The following is a 26,597-nucleotide window of genomic DNA, read 5'->3' on the forward strand; positions in this document are numbered from 1 at the left end:
ATATATATGAATGCATATGACACTCATCTCATCTGAGCACTAGGTTTAGAAAAATTACTGGGCATTCACACACCTTTCCCACTTCTGCTTGTGACTTGCCCTCAACTCAAAAGTACCACCCACTTCCAGGAATAGTGGACCAAAGTGAAAGAAACTGTCTCAATTCCTACAGTTAGGACAGGCGAGATTCTGACAATGAGGGCTGTATAGGTGAATTAGCTTCAAGCAGGATCCTTGGAGAGGTCCTTCATGAATAATTCAGGCCCTTCAGTCTCGGGCTGAGATCTTTCTTGCCTCCCTGTGGGGCCAACTAAGTGCCAGCACATGGCTGCTCAGTAAAACACTGGCGAAATGGAGTTGACTCTGTGTCTCTGGGCTTTAAAGACTGCACTCCTGGGTCTCTACAATTCTGCCAGGAAAGGTGCCTGTCGTATCTGTGGATGGGGCTGTCTTTGGGGGTTTCCTCAGGGCTTTACACTAGCTCACTGTCCAAGGGTGCTCTTGTAGTCATTCTCATCAGTGGAAATGCCCACCTGCCAGTAGAAGTTATCAGGAACCACGAAAGAACACTACCCCCTTCCGTGGTGTTGCTTCAGTCTAGTCAGTTCCCCTTTCTGTGTTTGAACCTCAGTCCTGAGATTATTTCTCACTTTACAAGGAGTCAGAAGACCCGGGGAGCTGGCCAAGGCTCCTTTTCATCTCTTCCTAACCCCTTGCTCCTGTGTTCCTCGGGAATGCTGCTCTGTTTATGTGTCTGGTCTCTGGGTGCTACAGTGGATGGGCACTGGTGACAGGTAAGTCCTTTATGAAGCCTGTAATCTGGTCCAAGAGAAGCTGCATCTGGGGCAGATGTGCAGAGGTGGGGCTGATGGCTTGCAAGGACAGGAGGGCAGAGTGTGTGCTTGAAACCCTTGATCAGCAGGCTTAATTCACAGACTAAGACTTAATTCACTGGAAGTGGGATATTACAAAAACGAGGCTCTCCTAGTTAGATCTATGTGTCTCCTTGAGTGAACCAGGAGATAGGACAGGCAGGAAACAGAAAATGCCACTTACCAAATAGCTGGTGGCTTCTCTTGGCCGTGGGGTGCTGGGGGTTCCTTGCAGCCCTGCTCTAGGAGGCGTTGTCCAAGGATGCTGGCCCTGCCTGAGCCCTGGTACAAGTGGGAAACCTAGAAGAGGGAGTCAATATCCATGGCCTTCCTGCAGTAGTTCTGCTTTTCTGTTTAGCTTTCCTTCTCTGGAAGCTTTTCCTACGATTTCTTTCCACTCAATTGCCCCATCCCAACATTAGAGACCACTTGCTCATTTGGAAAGAAATATTCTTAGGTCCAAAAAGAGCCCAGGCAGTGGTTTAACATGCTCCCCACACTCTCAGCACATTTGCATTTGCAAATAGGCCTAAAATACCACATCTCTTAATAGCAAGGCAAGGTTTTGGAGAGACAGGTGAAAATAATTTTTGGCCAAGGGAACTTCCCACTCCTCTCAAATTGTAATAACTAAGGAGATTGCCTGCTCCTCTTATAAATAACTTCAATCTTGGGACTAAGGCTCTGGACTAAAATGAGTGTATTTATGTATTCACATTTGAAATTCCATGTTATATGTGCTGTTTGCTGCTACAGGCATCAGTAATGTTATTTATGTGATAGATGGTGTATAATGGAAACTTATGAATCTTCATTCGTGTATTTGGCATACATTTATTGAGGACCTACTGTGTCCTAGGTACTTGATTTTGAGTAGGGAGCATAAAAGACATAAAGGCATACAGGAAAGCTATACTCTTGAGGCTTCTATTTTCCTAGTGGGAAAATCATACAAGTTAAATAAAAGTCATTAACATGACTTTTAACATTAGTACTTGGGATCAAAGAAGGTAGTTCTATGTAATTAGGTGGACTGATTAGTTACTATGTCTTTATGTTTGATATTTTTATTATTCTGTAATCCCTGGATAGTGGACACACCTTCCTGGGAAGAGATGGAAACAGGATTTTATGACATTGAGCTAGGGTAGGAGGGGGAAAAAACATGAAAGATGAAAAGGGGATTCTTTAGGAGAAAAATCAAGGTTCAAACACTATGTTCCAAAAAATCATATAGACATGGGGCTTGAGGTTAGGTGTATCTCTGGGCTAGGAGATTGAGACTGTAAGAATCTAGGAGCACAAAATCATGTCTAAAGCAAGCAAGGCAGGTAGCAGGGAGGCTTCGGGGCAGTTTTCCAGAGTCCAGGCGGGTGCTGGTCATCTACTTATCATGGCCAGGCAGATAAAAGGAGTATTTAGGGGCAGAGCAAGCAAAAGTGCATAGGCTGGGCAGGAGCCTTTACTGGACTCCCCCTTTCGTCTCTGCTCTCCTGTACCACACATTGATGCTCACTCAGGCTGCAGTTTGGAAAAGAGATTCCATGTTGAGTGTGTGAGGAGGAAGAAGAATGTGTTTTCAGCGCATTGCATCTCTCCATCATGACCCTGAGGCCTCAGTGGGGGAAACAACCCACTTTCTATCCATCCTCCTCCATTCACAGATGTGATTCTTTTCTGAGTTCATGTCCTATTTATATAAATTAACTCAAATTCAATTCCTAATGGCAAACAGCAGACAATAAGAACAACCTTCTTTCTACCATCCAGCAAGCATTTTCATTTCAGCTTGGGCTTTCAAAGAAAAAATACCTTAGCCCCAAGAATGAGTATTGTGGGAATTTCAAGCTCTTGGAGTAGAGCCTTGCACACAGAATGGGAGAATGGGGATGTCCTTCAAATTGCGCCCTTACAACATTGGCTTTTCTCTCCTTGACCATGACTCTGGTTCTAAAACAAGGGGTTGGGGTGGGAATGGCTGCCCTCTGATGAGTTCTGAGGGTCTCATTCCCGGCAGGCAGAGCCCTGGAACATCTGAAGTACCAGAAAAATATTGAGTGACACTTACTTTTAGGCATGTTTATTGTTTTGTTTTGTTTTTTAGCAAAACAGAAAAAATGACCTTGATAACCATCAGTATGATCCTCAACTCAAAAACGGTCTGATTCTAGATACAGCTAAGAAACTAGGTGTTTGTCTTGTACACACACAAATGCTGTTGGGGGACAGGAAGAGCAAACACTCTCGCCATACTATGCCCTTCTGGGCCAGTGAGGAGAATGTACTCTTAATTTTAAGACTTTAGTTATTACAATACCAGAGATCGAGTAAAAGCATCCTCTGGCTTCTTATGGATCTGCTCAGACATTTCTTCTTTGTACCTATGCAACTTTGACTTGCTGTCCTGGTTTCTGTGTGGAAATGCTGTGCTCCCAAATGGGGGAGGGCAAAAATAGCTAATGCAAAGAAACAAAAATTAGATAAGAAAATTCTCCACAGACAGAGACCTAAAGGGGGATTTGCTACAAGGAGAAATTGGAAACCGAGTCAGACAGATGATCCAACCTGAGCTAGGAGGAGATGTGGCTGCGGAGAGACATCCCAGGGGAGTGGTGCTCAGTTTGGGTGGCCCTGTCCAGAGCCAGGCATTTCTGTGTACCCCAGACTCCAGAAGTCACTAAGGCATCACTCACATACATCTCTTCTTTGTTATTCCCAGTGCCTATTGCTGCTTCCTCCTGTCCATCTCGGCTCCTTGAGCCTTTAATATTGGCTTTCTTGATCACTCTGGTAACAGTCCTTCCCCCTTTCCTCAGGCTACTGACAGGCTTACTTTCTGTAAACTTTCATCACATCATTTTTCAGCTTCCAAACTATTAATCCTAAATTCCCAATTTTCTAATGAATTAAATATAAATTCCTCATCCATCTTTCCAAATCCTATCAAACTCATCTGTTCTACTTACAAAAATTAATTTCCCATTCTTTCCCTCAAATCTACCTCTTCTCCAGTCCATTCAGCTTTTCTACTTTTGCTCTAAGAAAATATCATTGTCTTTCCTTCATTTCTATATGTCCTGAAAATTATTGTGTTTGATTGTATCTCAGAAATTTGTCAAAATAATAGAGGATTTGGGTGTACCTGACACAAAGTTTGAGGTGGTGGTTATACCAGTTATCCTGATTTGATCATTGCATGCTGTATAAATGTGTTAAAATATCACACTGCATCCCACAAAGATTTGGGGATATAGCTTTGTGCAAAGGCCCAGGGTTCAACCCTGGTGTGTAAGGAAAAAGCAAAAAGAGAGCAAGTATCACCCTAGTACTTTGAATCCTAGTGGGGAGAAGGTTAGTGCATTTTCAGTTTTACACAGGATAATTGTATCTGGTTAGGTAGAAATATAATCTTATTGGTTCTATTTGGAGATTTTAATATGGTTTAAAGAGATGTCTGCGGATTTCAAGTTGACTACACGTAGACATATGATGGTTAATTTTATGTGCAACTTGGCTAATCCACAGTATGCTACCCAGATATTTGGTCAAGCATCGGTGTATGTGTTTCTGTGTAGAAACATGATTATAAAACTTATGATTTACTTTTAAATCAGTAGACTTTGAGCAAAGCTGATTACCTTTTATAATGTGGATCACAGAGTGGTATTTATAGTGCATTTTATTTTTATTAAAATTCATATTTACACATATTCACAGATATAGGAGAGGATCTGGAAATAATGCACATAAAACCAGCATTATGCATTATTTTCTGGGGACTGACATAGGACTTGAGGTAAAGAAATGGGCATATGTTTTCTTTTTCATTTCTATATCATTTCTATGATTAATTTTTCCCACATAGATTATATTTCTTACATATGTTCTCTATTCCAGAGCAAGAACCAAGTTTTCTTTATTTTAACTTTATTTTAGTTAAGAGGCTCAGTTATCATCACTTTTATTTCTTGCTATTCACCTACAACTTTGCACCGGAACGAGCACTGTACTTTGCCTCAAAAGTGAGGCTGTTCCGTGACCACCTATGACCTGCAGGGAAGTGTGCAGAGTGAGGCCAAGAGCAACATAACTTATTTGAGATTCAGTATCTTACAGTAACTAAATGTAGTAACACAAAAGCTAAAAAATTAGGGAAAAATTGCCAAAGAATATCAAACTCATAAAAACCATGGAGCACAGGGTTATATCTGATGTCTTTACGTGTGTACATATCTGTGTATATCATGAATGTGGCTGAAATAGTGAACAGCTCAATTCAGTCAACACTTAAAAGTGATTCATCAACAGGCAGTAGTTTTTCAATACACACTAGGTAGATATATGGGCTGCAGCATCATGCATTGTGAAAGATCTGTTTCCTGGGCTGTCCAGGGAAATCTTGTTGGAAGCTTGCAAAGCCTTTCAAGGGCAGGGACAGATGACCCACCCCATAGAGTTCTAGGAAGCTAACAACAGTTAATGTTAAAGGAGGGGCCAGTTCTCAAAGGAAAACTCTTGAGGCTGTGGCCCAGGCTGAAATTCTCATTAGTACAAGTATCGGAATGAGTGGACTTAGGTGCAGCCCATGGTGGGCAGGGCTTCATCTGCTCATCAGAAACTGGTCACTGAGTCACTGGCATACTTGGGTCACTTTGTTCCTTCCACCAAAATAGTTCTGAGACCAAGTCTCAGTCACCTGGCAAGGCCCAGCTCAAACACCAGCATTAGCTCTCCACCCTTGCGGGGCTGTAGAAGTCCTGGGTCATCTGTACTCATCTCCACAGACTCTGCAGACAAGAGGGACCCTCCGAGTGCACCATACTGTCTACTCTGTAAAGTCACAGGAAAGGACTCAGTCTGGGATAGAGAAAGATGGAGTTCCGGGCGTTCTTTAATTTTCCTTTTTCCTGAGAGTGTAAGGAGAACCTCAGGGGTTAAACTTAGAAGCTAAGGAGTTCAACTACATGACCAATTCAAGAATTCCCCCTGAAATGTCTCTTCTACATTACTACCCCGCTTTTGTTTGGGCAGTGCAGGTGATGGGGAGCTTATTACCCCACAAGAAAGCCCAGCCCTTGGTTCTGGCTCTTTATCAAAAGATTTCATCTTTTGGAACTAAAAATCTTCTTCCCTATGGCTTCCAGTTTTTTAGAACTGTTCGCCCTTTGGTGAGAGTGAATGTGCCTTCCTGTGCACAAGGCCATCACATAGTTGCAGTCTTCTTCAGGTTCATTACCCCTGGTGTTTTTAATGTTCCTCATTTGACATAATTTCAATATTCCCTAGGGAGCTGTGCTGCCCTTTCACTTAATAAACTCTACTTTTGTAGTGTCACTCAAGTACAACCACCTTCACTGATTGTGATACCACAGTGATGTGGTCTGATTAGCACAGACTACAGTGAGTGAGTTTTATGTTAAGATTGGATTAATTGTGCTGGGGGTGTGGCTCCACACTGGAGCACTGGCCCTTTGTGCGTGAGGCTCTGAGTTTGATGCCTGTCAGCCTCCACACAAAAAGTGATTGAATTAGGCTGGGGATTTAGCTCAGTGGTTCCACCGTCTGCCTCGCAAGCGCAAGGTCCTGAGTTCAATCCCCGGTACCAAAAAAAAAGAAAAAGAAAAAGAAAACGTGATTAAATTATGGTTAGCCATGCCACATTAACATTTCTGTGATGTTTATAAGTACTGTGAGTAAGCCATTTCTCTACATCCTCCCATACTACCTGCACAATTGTTATTTTTGAAACTTCAGCATGGATGTTTAACTTACCTTCATAGTTCTTTTAGTTAGTGGTAGTCTCTCTTTTTAGGGCTTGGGAATATTAATTCATCTGTCTGACCTTTGGCTCATTTTTGTGTCATCTGCACATCTGAAAACAGAACTAGGATTTTGTTGCTTTCATTCATAGTTTTACTAAGAATATGAAAATGAAAAATTAAAAATCAGAGTCTGATAGCATAAATTGTGTTATCAGTCTGTTAAGAATGATTCTGGGCTCTCAATTGTTGCATTCATGACTGAATATATCAATACTTTGTCCTTATGTGGTCCATCATCACATCCTGTTGATCATAATCCTAATTCATGATCTAGTGCTTTAGCTCCAGTTCACTGTTACCATCGTAGACCAAACAGCCATCTCTGTTCACTTCAGTGACAGCAGTGACTGGCTGGCTGGTCTTCCCACAGTGGTCTGGGCTCCCTTACCATCCATTTGCCAGGCAAAAACCAGAGTCAGTGTTTCAAAATGCAGACCTGGTTAGGCTTCTGCCATGGTTCACATTGGTTTCAGAACACAGATTCAAATCCTTAACTGACAAATAATGCAAGTATGGTCTGGCCCCTCTTGACCTTTTCAGCCTCACCTCCACTTCCCTCTGTGCTGAGCCTGATTGATCCTTCAGGTGCCAGCCTGCCTCAGTGCATTTGTATCTGCTATTTTCTTTGCCTAGAACCCTTCCTACCCACTACCTTCTTCTAACCCTTCACTACTTAGCACCTCCTCAATCTGTTCAGTTTACATATTGGTACATTGCAAACTGTCCTCAAACATAACAGCTTAAGAGAATTAAGTATTTTCCTCCATTACAATGCTGTAGGTCAGTCAGGGGTTTGAGCAGTTCTCAGAGTGCATCTTGTGTTGCTCCTGACCATCAGCTGAGATTATTTCTTGGTAGTAAGCAGATAGATGGTCTGGTCTAGAGACACACTGCTTAGACACATACTGTCTGCTTCAGTGGTTACTAACCACAAATGGCTACTGATCTCTGGAAATGCGGCTAGTCCTAACTGAGTTGGGTTTTAAGTATGAAATACAAGACTTTTGAAGATTTAGTACGAAAAAGAATTTAAAATATCTATTCTTAATTTTTATATTGATTATATGTTGATATTATAATATCTTAGATATGTTGAATTAAACAAAATATATTATTAAAATTAATGTCACCTATTTCTTTTAATTTGTTAGTACAGCTACTAGAAATTGTCAAATATGGCTTGCATTTTGTGGCTTCCATGTATGCTATTAGACAGTGCTTATATACAGCAGGGATTAAGGAGCATTCTCTATAAAGGGCCAGATAGAGATTTCTTTTAGCTTTGCAAGCCGTAATTGTCTTTCTCATGGCTGCTCCAGTCAGCCACTGTGGTGTGACAGCAGCAATAGACAGTAATTAAACAAGTCTGGCTGTGTTCCAGTAAAACTTTCTTGAGCATCTGTCTTCCCCAAGGGACTTCTGCCACACCACCCTGCCTTAAAGCTAGCGAACTACGGACTAAAACCTCAAAACCGTGAGTTCAAATGAAGCTCTCTTCCTTTAAGTTGTGGGTGTTAGGTATTTTGTCCCAGCTAGAGAAAGTGACTAAGACACATGCTAATTTTTAAAAATACAAAAAGGAACAGAAGAAAAATAGAGGGAAGCCAGCTTTGGTCCACAGGCTACACTTTGCTGACCCCTGATCTGGAAGAGCCAGGCTTTATTTGCATGTCTGGTTTTATGGCAGAGATGGCTGGAAGGTTGGGCTGAGCTGGGGCCACTGAGCCAAACTTACACACGGCCTTTCCTGCCCTATGGAATCAGGGAAATAGAACATCTCAGAGCCCCAGAAAATACACTTCAAGAGGCACAGATAGAATTTGCAAGACTTCTTATGACCTAAGTTTCAGGAGTTCCAAAATATCCTTTCTACTTCATTCTATTATTTACATAAGTCAAGGGGTCAGCTTGGATTGAGAGGAGTTCAGACTCCATCCACTCTTCGTGGGAGGAGTAAAGATTATATGTCCATCCTTGACACACTGCTTAGACACATACTGTCTGCTTCAGTGGTTACTAACCACAAATGGCTACTGATCTCTGGAAATGCGGCTAGTCCTAACTGAGTTGGGTTTTAAGTATGAAATACAAGACTTTTGAAGATTTAGTACGAAAAAGAATTTAAAATATCTATTCTTAATTTTTATATTGATTATATGTTGATATTATAATATCTTAGATATGTTGAATTAAACAAAATATATTATTAAAATTAATGTCACCTATTTCTTTTAATTTGTTAGTACAGCTACTAGAAATTGTCAAATATGGCTTGCATTTTGTGGCTTCCATGTATGCTATTAGACAGTGCTTATATACAGCAGGGATTAAGGAGCATTCTCTATAAAGGGCCAGATAGAGATTTCTTTTAGCTTTGCAAGCCGTAATTGTCTTTCTCATGGCTGCTCCAGTCAGCCACTGTGGTGTGACAGCAGCAATAGACAGTAATTAAACAAGTCTGGCTGTGTTCCAGTAAAACTTTCTTGAGCATCTGTCTTCCCCAAGGGACTTCTGCCACACCACCCTGCCTTAAAGCTAGCGAACTACGGACTAAAACCTCAAAACCGTGAGTTCAAATGAAGCTCTCTTCCTTTAAGTTGTGGGTGTTAGGTATTTTGTCCCAGCTAGAGAAAGTGACTAAGACACATGCTAATTTTTAAAAATACAAAAAGGAACAGAAGAAAAATAGAGGGAAGCCAGCTTTGGTCCACAGGCTACACTTTGCTGACCCCTGATCTGGAAGAGCCAGGCTTTATTTGCATGTCTGGTTTTATGGCAGAGATGGCTGGAAGGTTGGGCTGAGCTGGGACCACTGAGCCAAACTTACACACGGCCTTTCCTGCCCTATGGAATCAGGGAAATAGAACATCTCAGAGCCCCAGAAAATACACTTCAAGAGGCACAGATAGAATTTGCAAGACTTCTTATGACCTAAGTTTCAGGAGTTCCAAAATATCCTTTCTACTTCATTCTATTATTTACATAAGTCAAGGGGTCAGCTTGGATTGAGAGGAGTTCACACTCCATCCACTCTTCGTGGGAGGAGTAAAGATTATATGTCCATCCTTAATCTACCACATCATTCTCTAAATCTCCCTGTAGACTAGTCCCACAGCTAGAACCTCAAAGTACCATGAACCTCTCTTTTGTTACACCTGTCATGGTTATAATTCACATTTATTTATATGATCTTTAATCTTTTTCTTACTCCTCTACTAAACTGCTTGCAACCACCTTAATAGGAGCTATGTCTGGCTTTTCTCAACTCTGGATTCCCAGCACCAGGCACAATAACTGATTTGAGAAATATTAGTTGAATTAATAAACAAATATAATGCCTAAGAAATGTTTGAGTATTGATTGCCTTGCTTTCACATTTCTCTATATTGCTCTCACGCTTTCTTAAAATTCAGCAGCATCCAATTGCCTTCCTATTTCGCAGTTCAGAAATTATCTCTAAAAAAGGGGAAATGAGTTTGCCCTATTCCTCCCCCCTTGTCTCAAGGAAAATGATAGCTACTCTCTGTTCAGGTTCTGGGCCTCTGAGAAGCACTTCGTGCAACATGTCACACCCAGGGGCAAGCCAAGACCAGCGGTGTTCCCACTGGACCCACTCTCCTCCTGCGAGTAGATGTGTCCTCCCAGCCTGTTTTGTCCAGCCCCACAGTGCACTGGCAGTAGCACTGGGCCATGCTCTCATGCTGCCGAGTTGAAGCAGACCTAGTCCTTCCTCCTTGGAGTTTGGGGCATCTCCTGCTCTGCTTGAAGTCAGGGCTCCACATGCCCTGGGAGATGTTAAGTGTTGCTGCCTTTCACTCGACTTACCATTATACATGGACACTCTTTTTACTACTAGATGAGCGACCATGGCTTACACATCCTTATATCTCCCAAAACCTCTAGAAGTAACCCAATGCTGAATAAACTCAGTAAATGTTTGCCTAAAAGACATTTGAATGAACAACTTTCCTGAGACACTAGCTAATTTATCAGCATTTCTCATAGCACCCTGAGTACCACTAATATTCCAGAAAAAGTTCTTTCTTGGTTTCCCTGTTGTAGAAACTACCTGGGAACCCTGCTCTCACTTCCTGTTTTATCACTTCTGCACTTCCCTGTCTTGCTGAATATCTGGCCACTGCCACCTCATGTCCCCTCATCAGCCTTTTGCGCGAACTGTATCTCACATGTTCCTCAGATCTGAAACACAAAAGATATTCTTGTACTGAGATAGCTCAGTATTCCTATTTCCCCAGAGAGCTTGTAGGTGTACCTGAATCCAGACCCACCCAGGAATTGAATTACCTCTCTGAGGTAAGAGCAGAAAAGAGCTCTCTGTGCCTGGCATGTGGTAGGTATTCCCGCAATCTTTGTGGAAAGAATTGCAGCTCAGAACAGACAGGGAACACTGCAAGCCTCTACCCAAATCCCAGTTATCTCCCTGAGTGTCCCATTGTGATCCCAGGAACAAATGCTTGGTCTGAGAGTAGATGGAATCCCACATTCCGGCTGGCTCTCATAGCCCAGTTCTTCAGCTGGCTGGCATTTTAAAGGAGCTCTGCCAGTGTTAAATAGAAATCAGTGGAGTTGAATGATTTAAAAATCTCAGCTCTACCATTTACTAGCTGGGTAACCGAGGGCAAGTTACCTAACATGTTTTAGATATCGGTTCTTCATCTCTGATATAGGGATGAATAGTTTTATCTCTGTCATGGGGCGAAACAGTGTAATTAACCATTCACTTTGCTCTTACTAATGTTCTATGAAGGACTGGCCATGTAAAGTATTAGAAAGTGATATACGCCAGGTGCTCTCTGGTTTCTTAATGAAAGTATTTATGTGAAGCCTACTTTGTGGGGTTTTGACCGATTCACTCACCTCACAGACCTTATTCTATTCATAGCAGACAGAAACCTCATCTCAAAGAATCCCCCTATAAATTCTTAGGTTCTTTCCTCTCCCCTTTTTGCACATTCCCTCTAAGAATAAATGTTGCCATTGCTTGGCTCTCTGGAGAAAGCCAAGACTTGTGGTTGGGTTTGGGAGTTTGTTCCTGAGGAAGCAGTGACATTTCTGCACTTCTTCTGAGGCAACAACTTTGAAGGAAGTGGCTTTCTAATTCAGGCTTTGTGCGCACACACACACACACACACACACGTACATGCACACACAATGCGCACACATCATCATCATCGTCGTCATCATCACACCATGGCTGGGTGTGAGAAGCATTTTTCACACAGGACATTTATACTGCATAATAGAGGATCCTGTTACTATTAAACACTTAGCACCATATTTTTATTTATTTATTTTTAATTGAGTTTATTGGTACATTTTAGGTATACAGTACAGTTGCAGTCATTATTGGGATCTTGTACCTTTACATGACAGGTCTTGGTTCTCATTTTTTCCCCTTCTCCCTGCCCTCCCTTCAACCGCTCCTCCCCTTCCCATTTACAAACATTTTATTTCCATTTTTCATTTTCTCATACTTCTTTCTTTTCCCTTATTCCCTTTCCCCTACCCTTCCCACTTTCCTTACACTTTTAGCCATTTTCATCCTATTTCACATTGTCAATTATCTCATTAGGATCTTATGTACTATTACATTTTTTCACACCAGAGAAACTATTTGGTAGTTACACATGTATGACTTATTTATTTCACTTAGGCTTGTACTATTACATTTTTTCACACCAGAGAAACTATTTGGTAGTTACACATGTATGATTTATTTATTTCACTTAGGCGTATATCCTCAATATGTATCCATTTTCCTATGAATAAATCTAATTTCTCATTCTTTATGGCTGAGTAGTATTCCATTTTATAGAAAAATCACATCTTCTTTATCCACTTTCCAACTGATGGGCAAATGGGCTATTTCCAAGTTTTAGCTATAACAAACTGTTAGCACCATATTTTAATAATGTCACTGACAAACTAAGTGTCTAGAATGTTTTCCAGGATAATGTGTAGTCTCTAAATTAATGTTAGCAACATTCCTTGGAAGGGCTGCTATAGCTGGGCCTGGCCAGGATGTTGAGGAAGGATATGACTGCTGTCCTAAAATCTTTGAAGGGTTCCGGCTGAAGTGTAGTAAGTTTGCTTTGGATAATTTGGAAGGACAAAGCCAGTATCAGCAAGAGGAAGGAAAGGAAAGGCTGTTTATAATCCAGGGGAAGAGAGTTTCCAAGTAGAGAAATCTAAAATGGTAGTGACTTCCAGGTCAAAAGCAGTGCTTCTCCTCACTGAGTTACAAGAACCATTTGTCCAAGATCTTCTAGCACCAATACTGATTTCATGTAATTATTTGAATTAGCAGTTATTTGTTAGGTTTATAGCAAAATATAATTGTTTTGGTGTCCCTGTTTGACATGTCCCCCCAGAAAAAGTTGTCTTTGGTTAGGTTGCAAACAGGAGGGATTCCTATATATTTAGGTGAATATTTAGACTCAAAGGGCCTGCGTCCTCAGATTTTTTGATAAATAGGATGCTGCCAGTGATTCAGGATGAGGAAGTACAGAGGAATCAACTTTCCAGGCTGAATGTGGAGTGGTGTTAGCTTCAACTCAACAGATAAGCACCCCAGGAACCACCACCACGCCTGGTATAAAACCTATTAAAATTATTTCAAGGAAGAGAGAGAGCAACTGGGAGACAGCCTTTCAGTTTAGACATCAAACACCTACTGTGCGTTTCAGGGACTGAATACATTTGTAACATTGTCATAAAGTGCTAATTTTCTAATGTAAAGGAGCTCTCCACAAATCCATTGTTTTATTATTCTTTGTACTTTTCTTTTTTCTTTTTTTTTTCTCATTGAATTTATTGATACTTTTTAGGTATATAGTGCAATTACATTCATCACTGGGATCTTGTACCTTTACGTGACAGGTCTTGGTTCTCATTTTTATCCCCTTACCCCTGCCCTCCCTTCACCCACTCCTCCCTTTCCTATTTACAAAAACTTTTTTCCATTTTTTCATTTTCTCATATTTTTTCTTTTGCCTTATTTCCTTTCCCTCCCCTTCCCACTTCCCCTACACCTTTAACTGTTTTCTTCTTATTTCACATTGTCACTTATGCCATTTGGATCTTATTTACACTTCTGGTGTTTCACACCAGAGAAACTATTTGGTATATACTCTTAAGTGAAATAAATAAGTCACATACGTGTAAATACCAAATAGTTTCACAAATCCATTTTTTATAAAGCCAAAGACTTAAAAGTGAGCAAAAGAAGTGTACAGACAGTATATGAGAAGGGAAATAGTATTTCTTATCCACTTGAAGAGATGCTGGGACTCGTAATAAGAAAAGTTCGTTTTATAGTTCATTATATAGACAGTGAAAAATGCCTCATGCCTATTAGGACGGCTACTATTGAGGAAAAAAATAGAATATAGTGTGTAAGTATGTGGAGAAAGTAGAACTCTTGTGTGCATTGATGGGACTGTGAAATGAGGCAGCTGCTGTGGAAAACAGTAGAGTGGTTCTTTAGAAACTTAAAGCTTCTGCGTTATCCAGGAATTCCACTTCTAGGTTTGTACCTGAAAGAAGTAAACGCCAGATCTTAAAGGGAAACTTGTATGTCTATGTCCATAGCAGCATTCTTTGCAATAGCCAAGGGGTGGAAGCAACTCAAGTGGCCACCAACAGATGAAGGGGATTAACACATTGTGTACGCAAGCAATTGACCTGTATTCCGTCTCTAAAAGTAACAAAATTCTAACAGACACTACAACATGCGTGGACCCGGAAGACATTCTGCTAAGTGAAATAAGCCATTTACAAAAGCAAATACTGTGTGATACTATTTCTATCTAAAGTCGTCAGATTCATAGAGACAGTGAGATAATGGCTTCTAGGGGCTGGGAGAGTTTGTAGTCATTGTTTAATATGCTGCAAAGCTTCAATTTTGTGAGATGAAAAGACTTTTGGAGATGGATGGTAGGAATGGTTGTTTAATACAATGACTCTGTTTAATGCCGCTATGCATTTAGAAATGATCAAGACAGTGCATTTTTTTGTTATGTGCACTTTACCGCAACTAAAAATAACTTTTAAAAATCACAAGGAGGTGCCATTTTAACCTTCCCTAATAATAAAAGTCACAAATTAGAAAACATACTATGTTGGCCCAAAAATGTGTGAAAATGAGCACTCTCATGTTTGGTTAATGGCAACATTAACATATAATCTTAAGATAGAACATTTTTAATATCCATAGAAATTAACATTACATTGCCTTTAACCCTTTGGTCCACCAATTCTACTTTAAGGAACATAATCTACTCCTGTTGATGTGATATAGCATAGAATCAAGGTTTTTCACTGCAACCAAAGATTGGCAGCAACCCAAATGTACGTCAGTAGGGTATAGCAAAATAGATTACTGCCATCCAATAAAATACAATAGAAAAGAATGAAACTGTTAGCAGGAAGATAGTCATTATGTACTTAAACAGAGCAACTCTAAATAGATGGTGAGTTTGCAAGGCTATGTATCAAATACCACTATTTGTGTTTAAAAATAAAATAAGAATCAAATATAGATTTATGTTTGCATTTTGGTTTGTTTGACCTAAAATAACTGCAATGAGGTGTAATAAACTGGTAACAGGTAATAAAACTAGATAGGGCTGGGAGAGGCTAGCCTTCTACTGTTTATGACCTTTACTTTTTAAATTTAGTATTTATATAGGTATGACCTATTCAATCAACTTAATTAAAAAAGGAAAGAAATAAACTTAACACAGACACTTTTAGCCCGATGTCCTGTGCTGAGTGCTAAGGGAACAGAGGGGAAGAGTGTATATCATGGGTCAAAGGATCAGGAATAGTTTTAAATAACCATCCCTACCCCAAATGAATAAACTTCTGCTATCAGATAAAGAATAGTTCTGCACCTTCTCCTGAGCATTGGCTTATTTTCATGAACAAACCCATATATTAGTGGACAGTCTTGTGAATTAATTCACCAGGTGGGTTTTTCTCCATTTCATCTTAGCTGTTAAAAATCTACAAGCCAGACAGGTATGATACTGAATGTCACTATTCCAGCACTTGGCAGACTGAGGCAGGAAGATTATCATTTTGAGTCCAGCCTCAGCTATATGCTGAGACTTTGTCTCAAAAAACAAACAAAAGAACAAAATCTGCAAACCAAACTTGCATCCAACCCAATGCAAAGGAGGCAGGTTTCTGTGGTAAGCGTATGCACTGGCCTTGTCCCTGGCTCCATTTTGCACTCCTGTGCTGTACTTGGTTGGCTTTCGAGAAGTTTCTAGTGTTGGTCCTTCCTTCATTCTTTGCTTCCCTTTGAGCCACTCTATAGTCATTTTGGCCTCAGTTGGATATGTATGTGAGAGGAGAAAGAGGGAGGAAAGGAGAGGAGGAAGTCAAGGAAGGCGGTTACAAAGCAATGCATATCATCTTCTTTGGTTCCATCATGCACATTAAAGGAATGCTCTAGTACAGTGCTTCTCAAAGCATCATCACTTGGGCAATTGTTAGACATACAAATTCATGGGCCTCATCCCAACCTACTAAATCAAGCTCTGTGGATGAGACCCAGGAAACTGTTATACATGTTCCTTAGGTAATTTTAACACACATTCAAGTTTGAAAATCATAGGGAAACTAAAGTGGGCTGATTTCTAAAGATAAATACATTCCATAGGCTGCATCACACTCACTGGGTTCAAAAGAAGTAATGCCTGAAACTGCAGTAAATAATATCGTTATCTAGTGCAATAAAAGTTTTTTTTTTTCTGGTGTCACAGTCCAATTGAGGTCAGTTGTTGGGGAGGAGTGGAGAGAGCTTTTTCATTAAATTATTCAGCAAAGCCTCTTCTATTGTGAGGCTCGGCCATCTTCTAGACCTTTCTGTTTATTCTCTGGATCCCCTCCATCTAAGGAAACAGGAGAGAAGAAGGAAGCCATGTCTGGAATGAGCATCCACCTTTTCTGCCCATGATTTCATTGGTCAGAACCCAGTCACAACCTGGCCTAACTGCAAGGGAGGTTGGGAAATAGAGCTTCTCTGTGAAGCTAAGAGGAAAGGAAATGATGAGCGCGTAGCATTTTCTCTACTGTACTGAGGAACCCAAGCAAATCCCAGACTCCATTTCCAGGTCATATTTTGGTGAACACTGGTTTACGATTTCACTTTCTAAACAAGTTTTATCTTTTCTTTTTTTGACTTTAGCATCATGGAGCCAGGTATCATTCTTATTTTGATGGCCCTCCTGCAATCTGGTAAGAAACTTTTCTTCTCTGTGTGAAGTCCCCAAATCCTTCCATCATCGCCCAGTGGTCTGACCATTGCAGATTCATCTGGGGACATGGTGGGTTTCACTCATGTATGACTTATCTTGTATAATATTGTGTGCCAGAAGTGTTTCCTGGAGAAGGTTCTGCTCTCATGACTAAGACCACGAGTCTCAGACTAAGACCATGACTAAGACCAGGCACACCTGGGAAGGAGCCCTCCCTCTGTTCCATCCTCCTCCCTGCTATCTCACCCACAGGGGCCTGGGTGCACAAAATAGGATGGACTGGCTACACAGGGGCTCCTTGTTGGGAGCACATGTCTATTGACTCTTCTGCTCCGCACACACCCTCTCTGGTGTTCTCTTTCCCCATTTCTGAGATTCTTAGGCTCTTAGGAAACCACTAATGGGCTCCCCAATGCCTTCTTCTGGTAACAGAGTGTTTGCTTCTGTCTCCTCTCTCCCACACCCACTTCCTTTCCCACTAGCCCACAGTCACAATTCATTAGCAATTACAGGACTTCAGCTAATCATGTTCACTGATTTATTATGAAGCTAATGAAGCTTATACTTCAGGGGTCTGTACTAGCACAAGTCCTTTCCAAATCCCCCTTAAGACCCCACTGAGGGCCTCATCATATACCTTACAATTTGGTGAGATCTGAATAAGTGAGCTCTTTTAACCACAATGAAGCAAGACCACTGCCATTTTTCCACTGTGTCTCTTTCCTCCATCACTTTCTCAAGTCTGCTAACATTGTAATGGCCACGGGCACTTTATATTTGAATTGGGCAATCTTTTACTTAAGGATTCCTCCACCCACATACTTTTAGGAGTGTCAGATGTCACAAAACTCAGACCTTCTCTGTTTGCTGCTTCTCTTTGAGTTTCAGTTTCTCCATCTTTAAACTCTGGTTGGCTGAGGCTTGGCCATATATCCTGTAACTCTGTGCCTTTTAGCTTCTCCTGGCTCACTCCTTTCTGATGCTCATTTTCTGCACCTGTAGCACTAGGATAGAAGCCATCCTAGCAGGATATGAGGCACATCAGAGGCCAACTAAGGCTGTGGGTTGGCTACAGCACCTACAAGGCACTATGACTAGCTGGACCCCAGCTAATCAGCCCAGCCATGGAGTCCCCTCCTCCACACAGTCAGGCAATAGGACTTTGTCCACTGTCCCCATTTCTGCTATGGGTGACGAGGAGCCAGCCTAGTATGGAGAAGGGCTCCTCGGTTCCCTGCTTGCTGGGATAGGCTTTCTGTGATTTCTGTTTTCTGCTTAGCACCTCAGGATTTGCTGAGTCCACGAGTATGAGGTGCATAGAAGTGCTAAGTGATCACATCACCAACCTAGGTATAGCAGCTGCCTTTACCTCCCAGGGTCAGTTACCTGCTACCACAGCTCTTGGGGTGTGTGGGAAGTGTGTATGGGAAGAATAAGAGAGAAAGGGAGAGCAAGAGCAAGAAAGAAGGGGATAAGACAAGATTCCAGACATTATCCAAGAAACTATCTATTTCTTATTCATTTGAAGGTGTGTGTGTGTGTGTGTGTGTGTGTGTCTTTGTGCCAGAAACTCTTTTAAGCATTTTAAAAATATTCACTTATTTAAGCATCACAGTGACTTTCTGCTTTAGATCTTATCATTATTCCTCATTTTAAGATGTGAACACTCAAAAATAAAAAAATAAACAGGACCAGGGATTTAGCTCAGTGCTGCCGCCACCTGCCTAGCAAGCACAAGGTTCTGAGTTCATTCCCTGGCACGCCCCCCCCCCATAAAAATGAACACTAACACAGAAAGAAGTTAAGTAATTTACTCCAGATCAACAAAACTCAGTACTAAGTGGCAAAGCATGGATTCACACAGCAATCCAGACACAGCATCCTGTCACTGGGCTGTGGCCTCAGCTGCTTCCCCTCGCCCTTGCTAGTGACTCTGGAGCAACAGGGGTTCTCCCCAGGACCTAGGCAGCTTTGGCGAAAATCACTTCTGCCTGGTCTGTGTTCACAAGCTCCCAGCAGCACATCCTCTCCTTCCCTGCCGAGGCACCCTTCGTGTCCCCTAAGCTGGAGGCCCAGCTGTCCTTACCACAGTGAATGCCCAAAGCTTCTGTCCTGCGAAAGAAAGAAGGGGAATGGCCTAAGCACAGACTCTCAGAAAGGCTTAACAGAGAGACCATTTGGCCCCCAAACTTTCTGAGTCTGAGCACTGAAAGTAAGAAGTAAAGCCAAGAAACCTGATCAAAATCAAGTCCAGGTGTCACTTTTGTTTTTACTTAGAAACTTCTTAGCTCCTAAAAAGAGAGTCATCAATATTAAAACTTTAAAAATGACTCCCCCAAATGATAAATATTCAAGTTCCATGGTGGTGAGAAGATAATTGACAATATTGGGGACAGAACAAATGTAATGTGGAAAAGAAAAACAATAACATCTAAATAGAAAATAAAATTACTAGGTGGACCATGCTTTTGCAGACCTGTAACACCAGCTCTCTGGGAGGCTGAGGCAGGAAGATTACAAGTTCAAGTGCAGCCAAAGAAACTTAGCAAGACCCTGTCTCAAAATGAAAAATAAATAAAGGGCTGGTGATATAACGTAGTTCACAGGCCCAGGGCACAACTTCTATTACTGTAAAACAAACAAATAAAACCATTGCCAATACTTCACATACAATTAAAAGCAACAACAACACAGATTCCATTTATTTTTAAAGAAAGAAAGGAATCCATTTGTATTTTATATGTTTTCTCACACCTCTGTTTACTGGGCTACTGAGCAGTGATCTGGCAGCCAAAGGGAGAAAGGAAAAGCGATTGGCCCTGATAATCCACAGCAAAAGCCCACAGCTGGATAATTCATTTGAGGACACAGATTACACAGTACAGTGAAACAATTCTTTTTCCAGCTCCCTCCCACCCAGTGTCTTTTGTGTCCACCACTTTGTCAATGAAATTAGACACCTTAGTGTCCATTCCTCCTCTTGAAGCTGAGACTAAAGAAGAGTTTAAGACTGAAAAGTGTAAGAGGGGCAGCCAGGGTTTTTAGAATTAGATTAGGATTTGTTTTTTGTGTTTAAAAAGCTAAAATAATTTCTAAGCACCACAGTCAACCTCTGCTACTGCTATTCTGACACTTCCATAACACTTTTAAACTACAGCCAGAGTGGTTTTGTGGCTTTTGGAAAATAGGTAGGCCCCACATTTGGATGGGATTTGATTTTCCTTTTTTTGTGTGTTTGGAGATGGAGTCTCGCTATGTTGCCCAAACTCTCAGGCTCAAGTATCCTCCCAGGCAGCTGGCAGTCTAAGGGTTAGCCACTGCACCCTGCCCAGTCTGCCTTTTCATACTCTCTTTGTCTGAGGAGTCTCTGGGTCCTGGGGCTTTTCATTTCTTTTGCACACTACCTCTGATTCAAATAATATATCTGGAGTTGTAGTTAAACTTTCACTTTAAGATTTACATAAAATTTGCTCAAACTCTCTTTCCACATTCTGTAGAAAGATCTGCTGTTCCCCCCACTCCCTATTTTTCCTGATTCCTGTGTGGATAGCTGTCTGAAGATAATGTTCGCATGGCTACTTTTGACTCTCATTCCTGCTGTTGCAGACAGTGGTCACTAAAACCACCATGAAGAGGCAAATTAACAATTCAGACCTATTGGTCACAAAGAATTATCATGGAGCTTATTGATTCTATTTGAATCACTCCTTTACATCAAGGACTTTTGAAATATATGTTTGTTATATGTTACCTGGTAGGAAATATCTCGTCCCAAATTTGTAAATCATTTTAGCTGAATGTTTTTAGGAGGTTCCAGAGATAATGAATGAGCTGCCAGGTAATTTGCTATCGTAGAACATGGTCACAGAACCTTTAGGGCTGTTGGAGAGCAAGCATAAAAATGGTAGGAAAATGTGAAGAGCCAATGACAGACACACTGGTTTGGGAAAGAGTGAGAATCTGACATACTGTGTCTTGGTTTTCCTCTGTGAAAGGGGAAATCTTAGCACCATTTCTGTAATATATAACCTAGGGTTTTTGGCCCTCAGGATTATTGAACTTTATGGTGTCAATTTTGCAGCAGTTTAAAGATCTTAGTTGGGTTTATCTTGCAGTTCCCAGAAGCCAGCAATACTTCAGGTAAATGTTGGTTTTATATACTGAAAAGAGCTGAAAACAGCAGAAAGAAAAAGCAGGTTGGTCACTTCAAAGTTATTTCCTTGTAAGATGGGGACAGGGAGGGAGAACAATGAAAAAAAACTAACAAGATAACATCAGAATACTTTAGATAATTTTTTGTAAGAATTAAAGGATGTATAGATTAAGGAGAGAGGAAATTCATTGTTATGCTGATTATCCTGTTTGGAAAATCTGGGGATATCCTCATGCTCCTGATTTCTTGGAAGGTCAGGTAACAAGTTAATTTTGGTTTAGTGATAAGAAACTTTAGCACAGGTGATTCCATTTTGATTTTTCAGCAATGGAAATAAAAACACCTGTAGCCCTATTTTTATACCAAGATTTCACTTCTCTAGTTGATCTGTCCCAAAGAGGCACCCTCTTTTATAGTACCAAGCCATAAGGCCAGTTTCTAGGATCTCAAAATTAGGGAAACATATTTAATACCCTTTAATATTTGCCCTTTCTTGATTTCATTTTTACTCCTTTCATTTCTAGATAGATGTTCAATTAAAATATTCAAATCTCCAAATCATTCCTCAGATCTCAAGTCAAAATCACTTTGCTGGCCTTTTAAGTCACTTTTACGACGTTTCTTTGGAAGAAACAGACAAGAGAATAAAAAGTAGTTATATACAGTTAGGAGTACAATATATATGCAGATGCCTGAGTGTTTTATTCAATATCATTTCATACATACTTTCTCAAGTTTCTAAGTGCTTTTCATTTTTATGTTTGACATAATAGCCCTTTGAATTAAAAATTGTAACTTGCTTTATTTTCTTTTTGTGTTTTATTCATTTGGATGTATTGCCCAGTTATTTTCTTTAGTTTATGATTTCTAAGAAGCTTTCTGTGTAATGGATATGATTTTATAAATGTCCTACCATTCTCCCTTCCTTCTTTCCTTATTCTTTCTATATTCATTAGAAAATAAAAAGAATCAATTTGATTCTTCTGAGTTTAAAAAAATTTATACTGTATGTTTAGCAGGTTTGCTACAATGCTTCAAGATATGGATTGATTTTCATTTATCTTTCTTGGTGCTTAAAAATGCACTTTTGACCTGAAAACTGATATATTTCTTCAAATTTATAGATTGCAAATTCTCTTTGTCAAATATTATTTATCATTTCTTCTATTCTTTTGTTCTAAAAACTACCACATTCGCAAACTAATATTTTATAACTTTTACTCTGTTCTCTTTTATCTCTTCCTCTCCCCATGTTGCCCTTTGAGTGAATTTCTCAGTCTCATCTTCCAATTCATTAATCTTTTTTAATATTATATTTGATCTAGGCTTTATTCCATTTTTTTCTAATCTCTATTTTAACTTCTCACATTGCTGATGTTTAATCCAGACTTCTATTTATTTGCTTTTCCCAAATTTCTATTTTTATTTCCAGAACTGCCAACATATTGAAAAATGTATTATTACTGGATTTCCCTATTTTTAATGGTTCATGGTTTTTGAACTTTTTCATTCCTCATGCTTTTGAAGAGCCTAAGTATTTTTTGGTCAAATCTTTTTTTAAAGCAAATTTATCTATAAATTGCTGATTTCTGTCCATAGGCATTGTTTCCTATCGATAACAATAATGCTAAAAATAAATGACACACTAAACAAACTAAAACATTTTAGCTGATACATAACAAAATTGTGCTGTTTATGGAGTGCTGTATGGTATTTCAGGACATGTATTCATTATGTAATTCTAGTCAAGGTAAGCACATCTATCTCCTGCATCTATCAGTTTTTCACAGGGAAAACATTTGCTTTCTGTGTTCTAGCTTGATAAAGTATATTGCAAATTTAATTTCTGGTGTTCTGTTGCACACTTGGTACATGTTGACTAACCTTTCCCGTCCCTCCCTCACCACTCTCTCCCCAGCATCTAGTGAGCACTGCTCTACCCTCAACCTCAAGGAGATCAACTGTTGCAAATATGTAGTGCTTCAAGAGTGCTTACTGTATACTAGTATTAACTCAGATGGTAACTGAAATATTAACTCACTTAGTCTTTAAAACAACCCTCAGGTATAGGTACCATTATTATTTCTGCATTTCTCAAGAGGAAACTGAAACATAAAGGGATTAAGTAATTTGCCCACAGTAACACAGGTAGCAAGTAGTTGACCTGAGATTGGACTCATGCCGTGCAAAAGCCATACTTTATCTATAATGTATGATGCCCTATGGCATTCTGTTTATATCCATTGTATGGATGGTTTATTTATTAAACAATTTAATTTGTATCTATTGCATCATTCTTTTTTTTTTTTTTTTTTTTTTTTTTTTTTTTTTTTTTTTGGTTTTGGTACTGGGGATCAAACTTGGGAGCTTGAACTTGCAAGGCAGGAGGCGGCACCACTGAGCTAAATCCCTGCATCATTCTTAAGAACTGTGCATATCTATGTACATCCAATTTTGTGCATATGTATCTCTTTATGCACAATTTCTAGAAATTCAATTGCTAAATAAAGGCTGCAGCTTACTGTATAATTTACTACAAATTACCAACTGTCCTACAGAAAGGTTGCACCAACTTAGAATTTTACCAACAGTGCATAACAGGACACACTTCCCCACATTCTCTTGGGAAATGGGTATTCCAGTGTCTTTAAATATCTGCCAACCTGACATTCAAAAAGAATAATATCTCACTGAGGCTTAAATTGCATTTTTCTGATTATTATTGAGACATTTTCATTCGTTTCTTCAATGAGTATTTACAAGTGTTTAATATTCCAGTTGCAGATACTGGAAATGCCATGGTGAAGAAAAAAGACAAAGCCCCTGCTTTCATGGAGCTTATTCTAATGGGAGATGTTAAGTTCAGCTGAGCTGAGAGAGTAATAGCTGAACTGTCAAGTGTCAGAGCAGCCAATAATAGCAGCAAGAAAAAAATGAGTTAAATTTTAATATCTTACAGCAGTGGTATAGGCAAGAGGATAAAGTGGAAAGACCAATTTCCCCACTCTGATTTGCCCCATGGGATGGTACACCATTTAATGTCCCATGGGTCAGTACAGTGCAGTCATGGAGGTCATGTCACTGTTGAGCGAGCCCTAGATGAAAGGATGTGGTAGTTTTATGGCTCCAGGGGTGGGGGAATCTACAGAAGGAGCAACCAGAGGAGGAAGACAAAGCAGGATGTCTAAGAGTGGAAAAGTGCGGAGTACTGAGTCAGAGTGAGAAAAACGTCCTCTAGGTCCCCCCGCCATATACATGGAGACCACCAGATGCACCTAAAGACAACCTCTACCCAAGGCCTTCAATAGACCTAGGAATGAAGTGCCTGGACTAGGAATGCAAATATGTGAAAAAGCATGACTGGCCAAGGGACTGAGACCTTGACCTCAAGTCCCTTCAGAGACTGTGACGTATTGGTTGTGCACCAGCTCTGGTGCGGAGAAGGCAGATGTCCTCTGTGAGTTCTGTCAGGTAAAGCCTTTGTGATTGCCTACAGTTAAGCCTGGGGGTGGGGGGAAACACACATAGGTTTTAACCCAGGATCTGGATTCCTCAGGAGAGACAGACAATAACTAACCATACCATATCATAATAAGTACCGTGATTTTTTTTAATTAAAAAAAAATTTTTTTTGTACCAGGGATCGAACTTGGGATCTTGCATTTGCAAATCAGGCAGCAGAATCACTGAGCTAAATCCCTGGCCCTCTGTGATTTTGTAAAAAGTCATCATAAGGGATAGAATCTTAAGCAACAAGAATGCTATCTTCAATAGGAAGGTCAGAGAAATCTTCTTGGGAGGTAACATTTGAGGAGAGACCTGTGTAAGGTGAAGGAGTTAACCATGAGGCTGAGAAGAGGGACGGTTTGAAAAGAGGACTTCAGAGAGTGTCAGGCGTTTTAGAAGACTGGAGAGGAAGCCAGTGTGGCTTTGGTAGGGTATGTGAGGAAAGCGGATCTGCAAGGTACCAGGGACCAGTTTGCATGCTGGATATGGTTCTTAGTGTGTTGGGGGGATCTGGATATAATTTTTAGTGTAGGAAGTCATCAGGGGTTTTTGAACAAAGAATTATGTGATCAGAGATACTTTTCCAAAGGATCGTCTTTTGGGAACAATACAGAAGCAGAGAATTCAGCTGTGAAGCAACTGATAGCAGCGAGCCGGGGTCTCAGATCTTCAGTGAGTTGGGGGCACCTGGGAGCAAGACCGATACCAACAGCAATGAAGGACAATGGAGTGTGGTCTGAGGATATGGATGATGGGTGCTTCCAGTGAATGTAGGGTTTGCAATAGGATTTACATATATTCTGTCTCATAGAGTTTAGTAGACAGATATTTCATGTGATACTGCATTATTATATATTTTTATAAAATATCGTGTGCTCTAATGTCTACATAGTTACATATAGAATGTATGGATCTATGTCATGGGAAGCATGCAATCAAAACAAAGCTAGTCTAAACAGAATGATCATCCAGGTCATGATAATTCCTAGAGGACTATTCCTGCCCCATAAGAGAGACTTTCTCATTACTAACCTAAAGGATAAAGTCCCTAAGTTCTCCAGATAAACACATGATTTTTTTTTCCTCTGGTTGTCCCTTCCCTTTCCTTCATACTGAGCATGCCTTCCAGTAGCATACTGCGTTTCACCTCCGGCTGTAGTCGTTCCAGATTTCTTCCACCAAACCTGCACAGACTCCTTCCGGTATTTTCTATAAACGACTCCAGTGACTGAGGACAGCGGTGGGTGAGAGAATTGTTCACTGAGACAGAGGGAGGCTTGACAGAGAAGAAGGCAAGTTCTATTACTATCTAAATGAAGGCACTCAGCAGACCATCGGATGTGAATGTCTGGAACTCTATGAAAGTTGTGGGCTGGAGAATTATTGCTTCTACTTGGCTGTTTAATCATTGGGCACAGATGAAAAAACCCAGGGAAAGAGTAGAGAGGGTCCAACAACAAGTGCTTGAACCAGAAAGCCAGAGATTGGACGACACTACAGCATTTCCAGGAGAGATGCCAACAGTGTGACATTCAGCAGAGTGGTCAAATGAGTTGGAGTCACTGGCCACGGTGGGAAGTCACTGGCAACCTTCGTCAGGGCAGTTTTACTAGAGAGGTGGGGGTGGGAGGTAAGGAGGGAAAGGAGCTATTTCTGCTCACTCAGGGACTTCAATTATAAGAGAAAGAGAAACTAAAAGCAGGAGCGGAGGGGAAGTGTTTGCAGCAGGGAAGTGAGTCTGGAGGTCAAGTTAAGTGAGACTGGACACTGCAGATTTTAAATGTCACCAGTCTAACCAACAAAGTAATTTCCTCCAGGACTACTCAACTGCTCTGTTTTAAGAGAGGATATGTAGGGCTGGGGGTGTAGCTCAGTGGTGCAGTGGCATCTGCCTGGTAAGAATGAGGCCCTAAATTCAATTCCCCGTACCAAAAAAAAAAAAAAAAAAAAAAAAAAA

At 40.5% G+C, this 26,597-nt stretch overlaps 1 protein-coding gene across 2 annotated transcripts in view; it reads left to right on the forward strand.

Moving 5' to 3' along the window:
- The window catches only part of Cd86 (CD86 molecule), a 68,117-nt gene that overhangs the window by 21,463 nt on the left and 20,057 nt on the right, over positions 1 to 26,597 (forward strand). Inside the window, exons 1-3 of one of the 2 annotated variants that reach the window (XM_019208311.2) lie at positions 396 to 421; positions 659 to 794; positions 16,911 to 16,960. In XM_019208311.2, coding sequence (XP_019063856.1) covers positions 778 to 794; positions 16,911 to 16,960 — 67 coding nt within the window. In that variant the 5' untranslated portion in view covers positions 396 to 421; positions 659 to 777. Of the gene's footprint in view, positions 1 to 395; positions 422 to 658; positions 795 to 16,910; positions 16,961 to 26,597 lie in introns of those variants that run through there. The other variant, XM_033755923.1, reaches the window with a different exon arrangement.

Source organism: Fukomys damarensis, unplaced genomic scaffold (genome assembly GCF_012274545.1).
Source record: "Fukomys damarensis isolate Sample0158 unplaced genomic scaffold, DMR_v1.0_HiC HiC_scaffold_24, whole genome shotgun sequence".
NCBI lineage: Eukaryota > Metazoa > Chordata > Mammalia > Rodentia > Bathyergidae > Fukomys > Fukomys damarensis.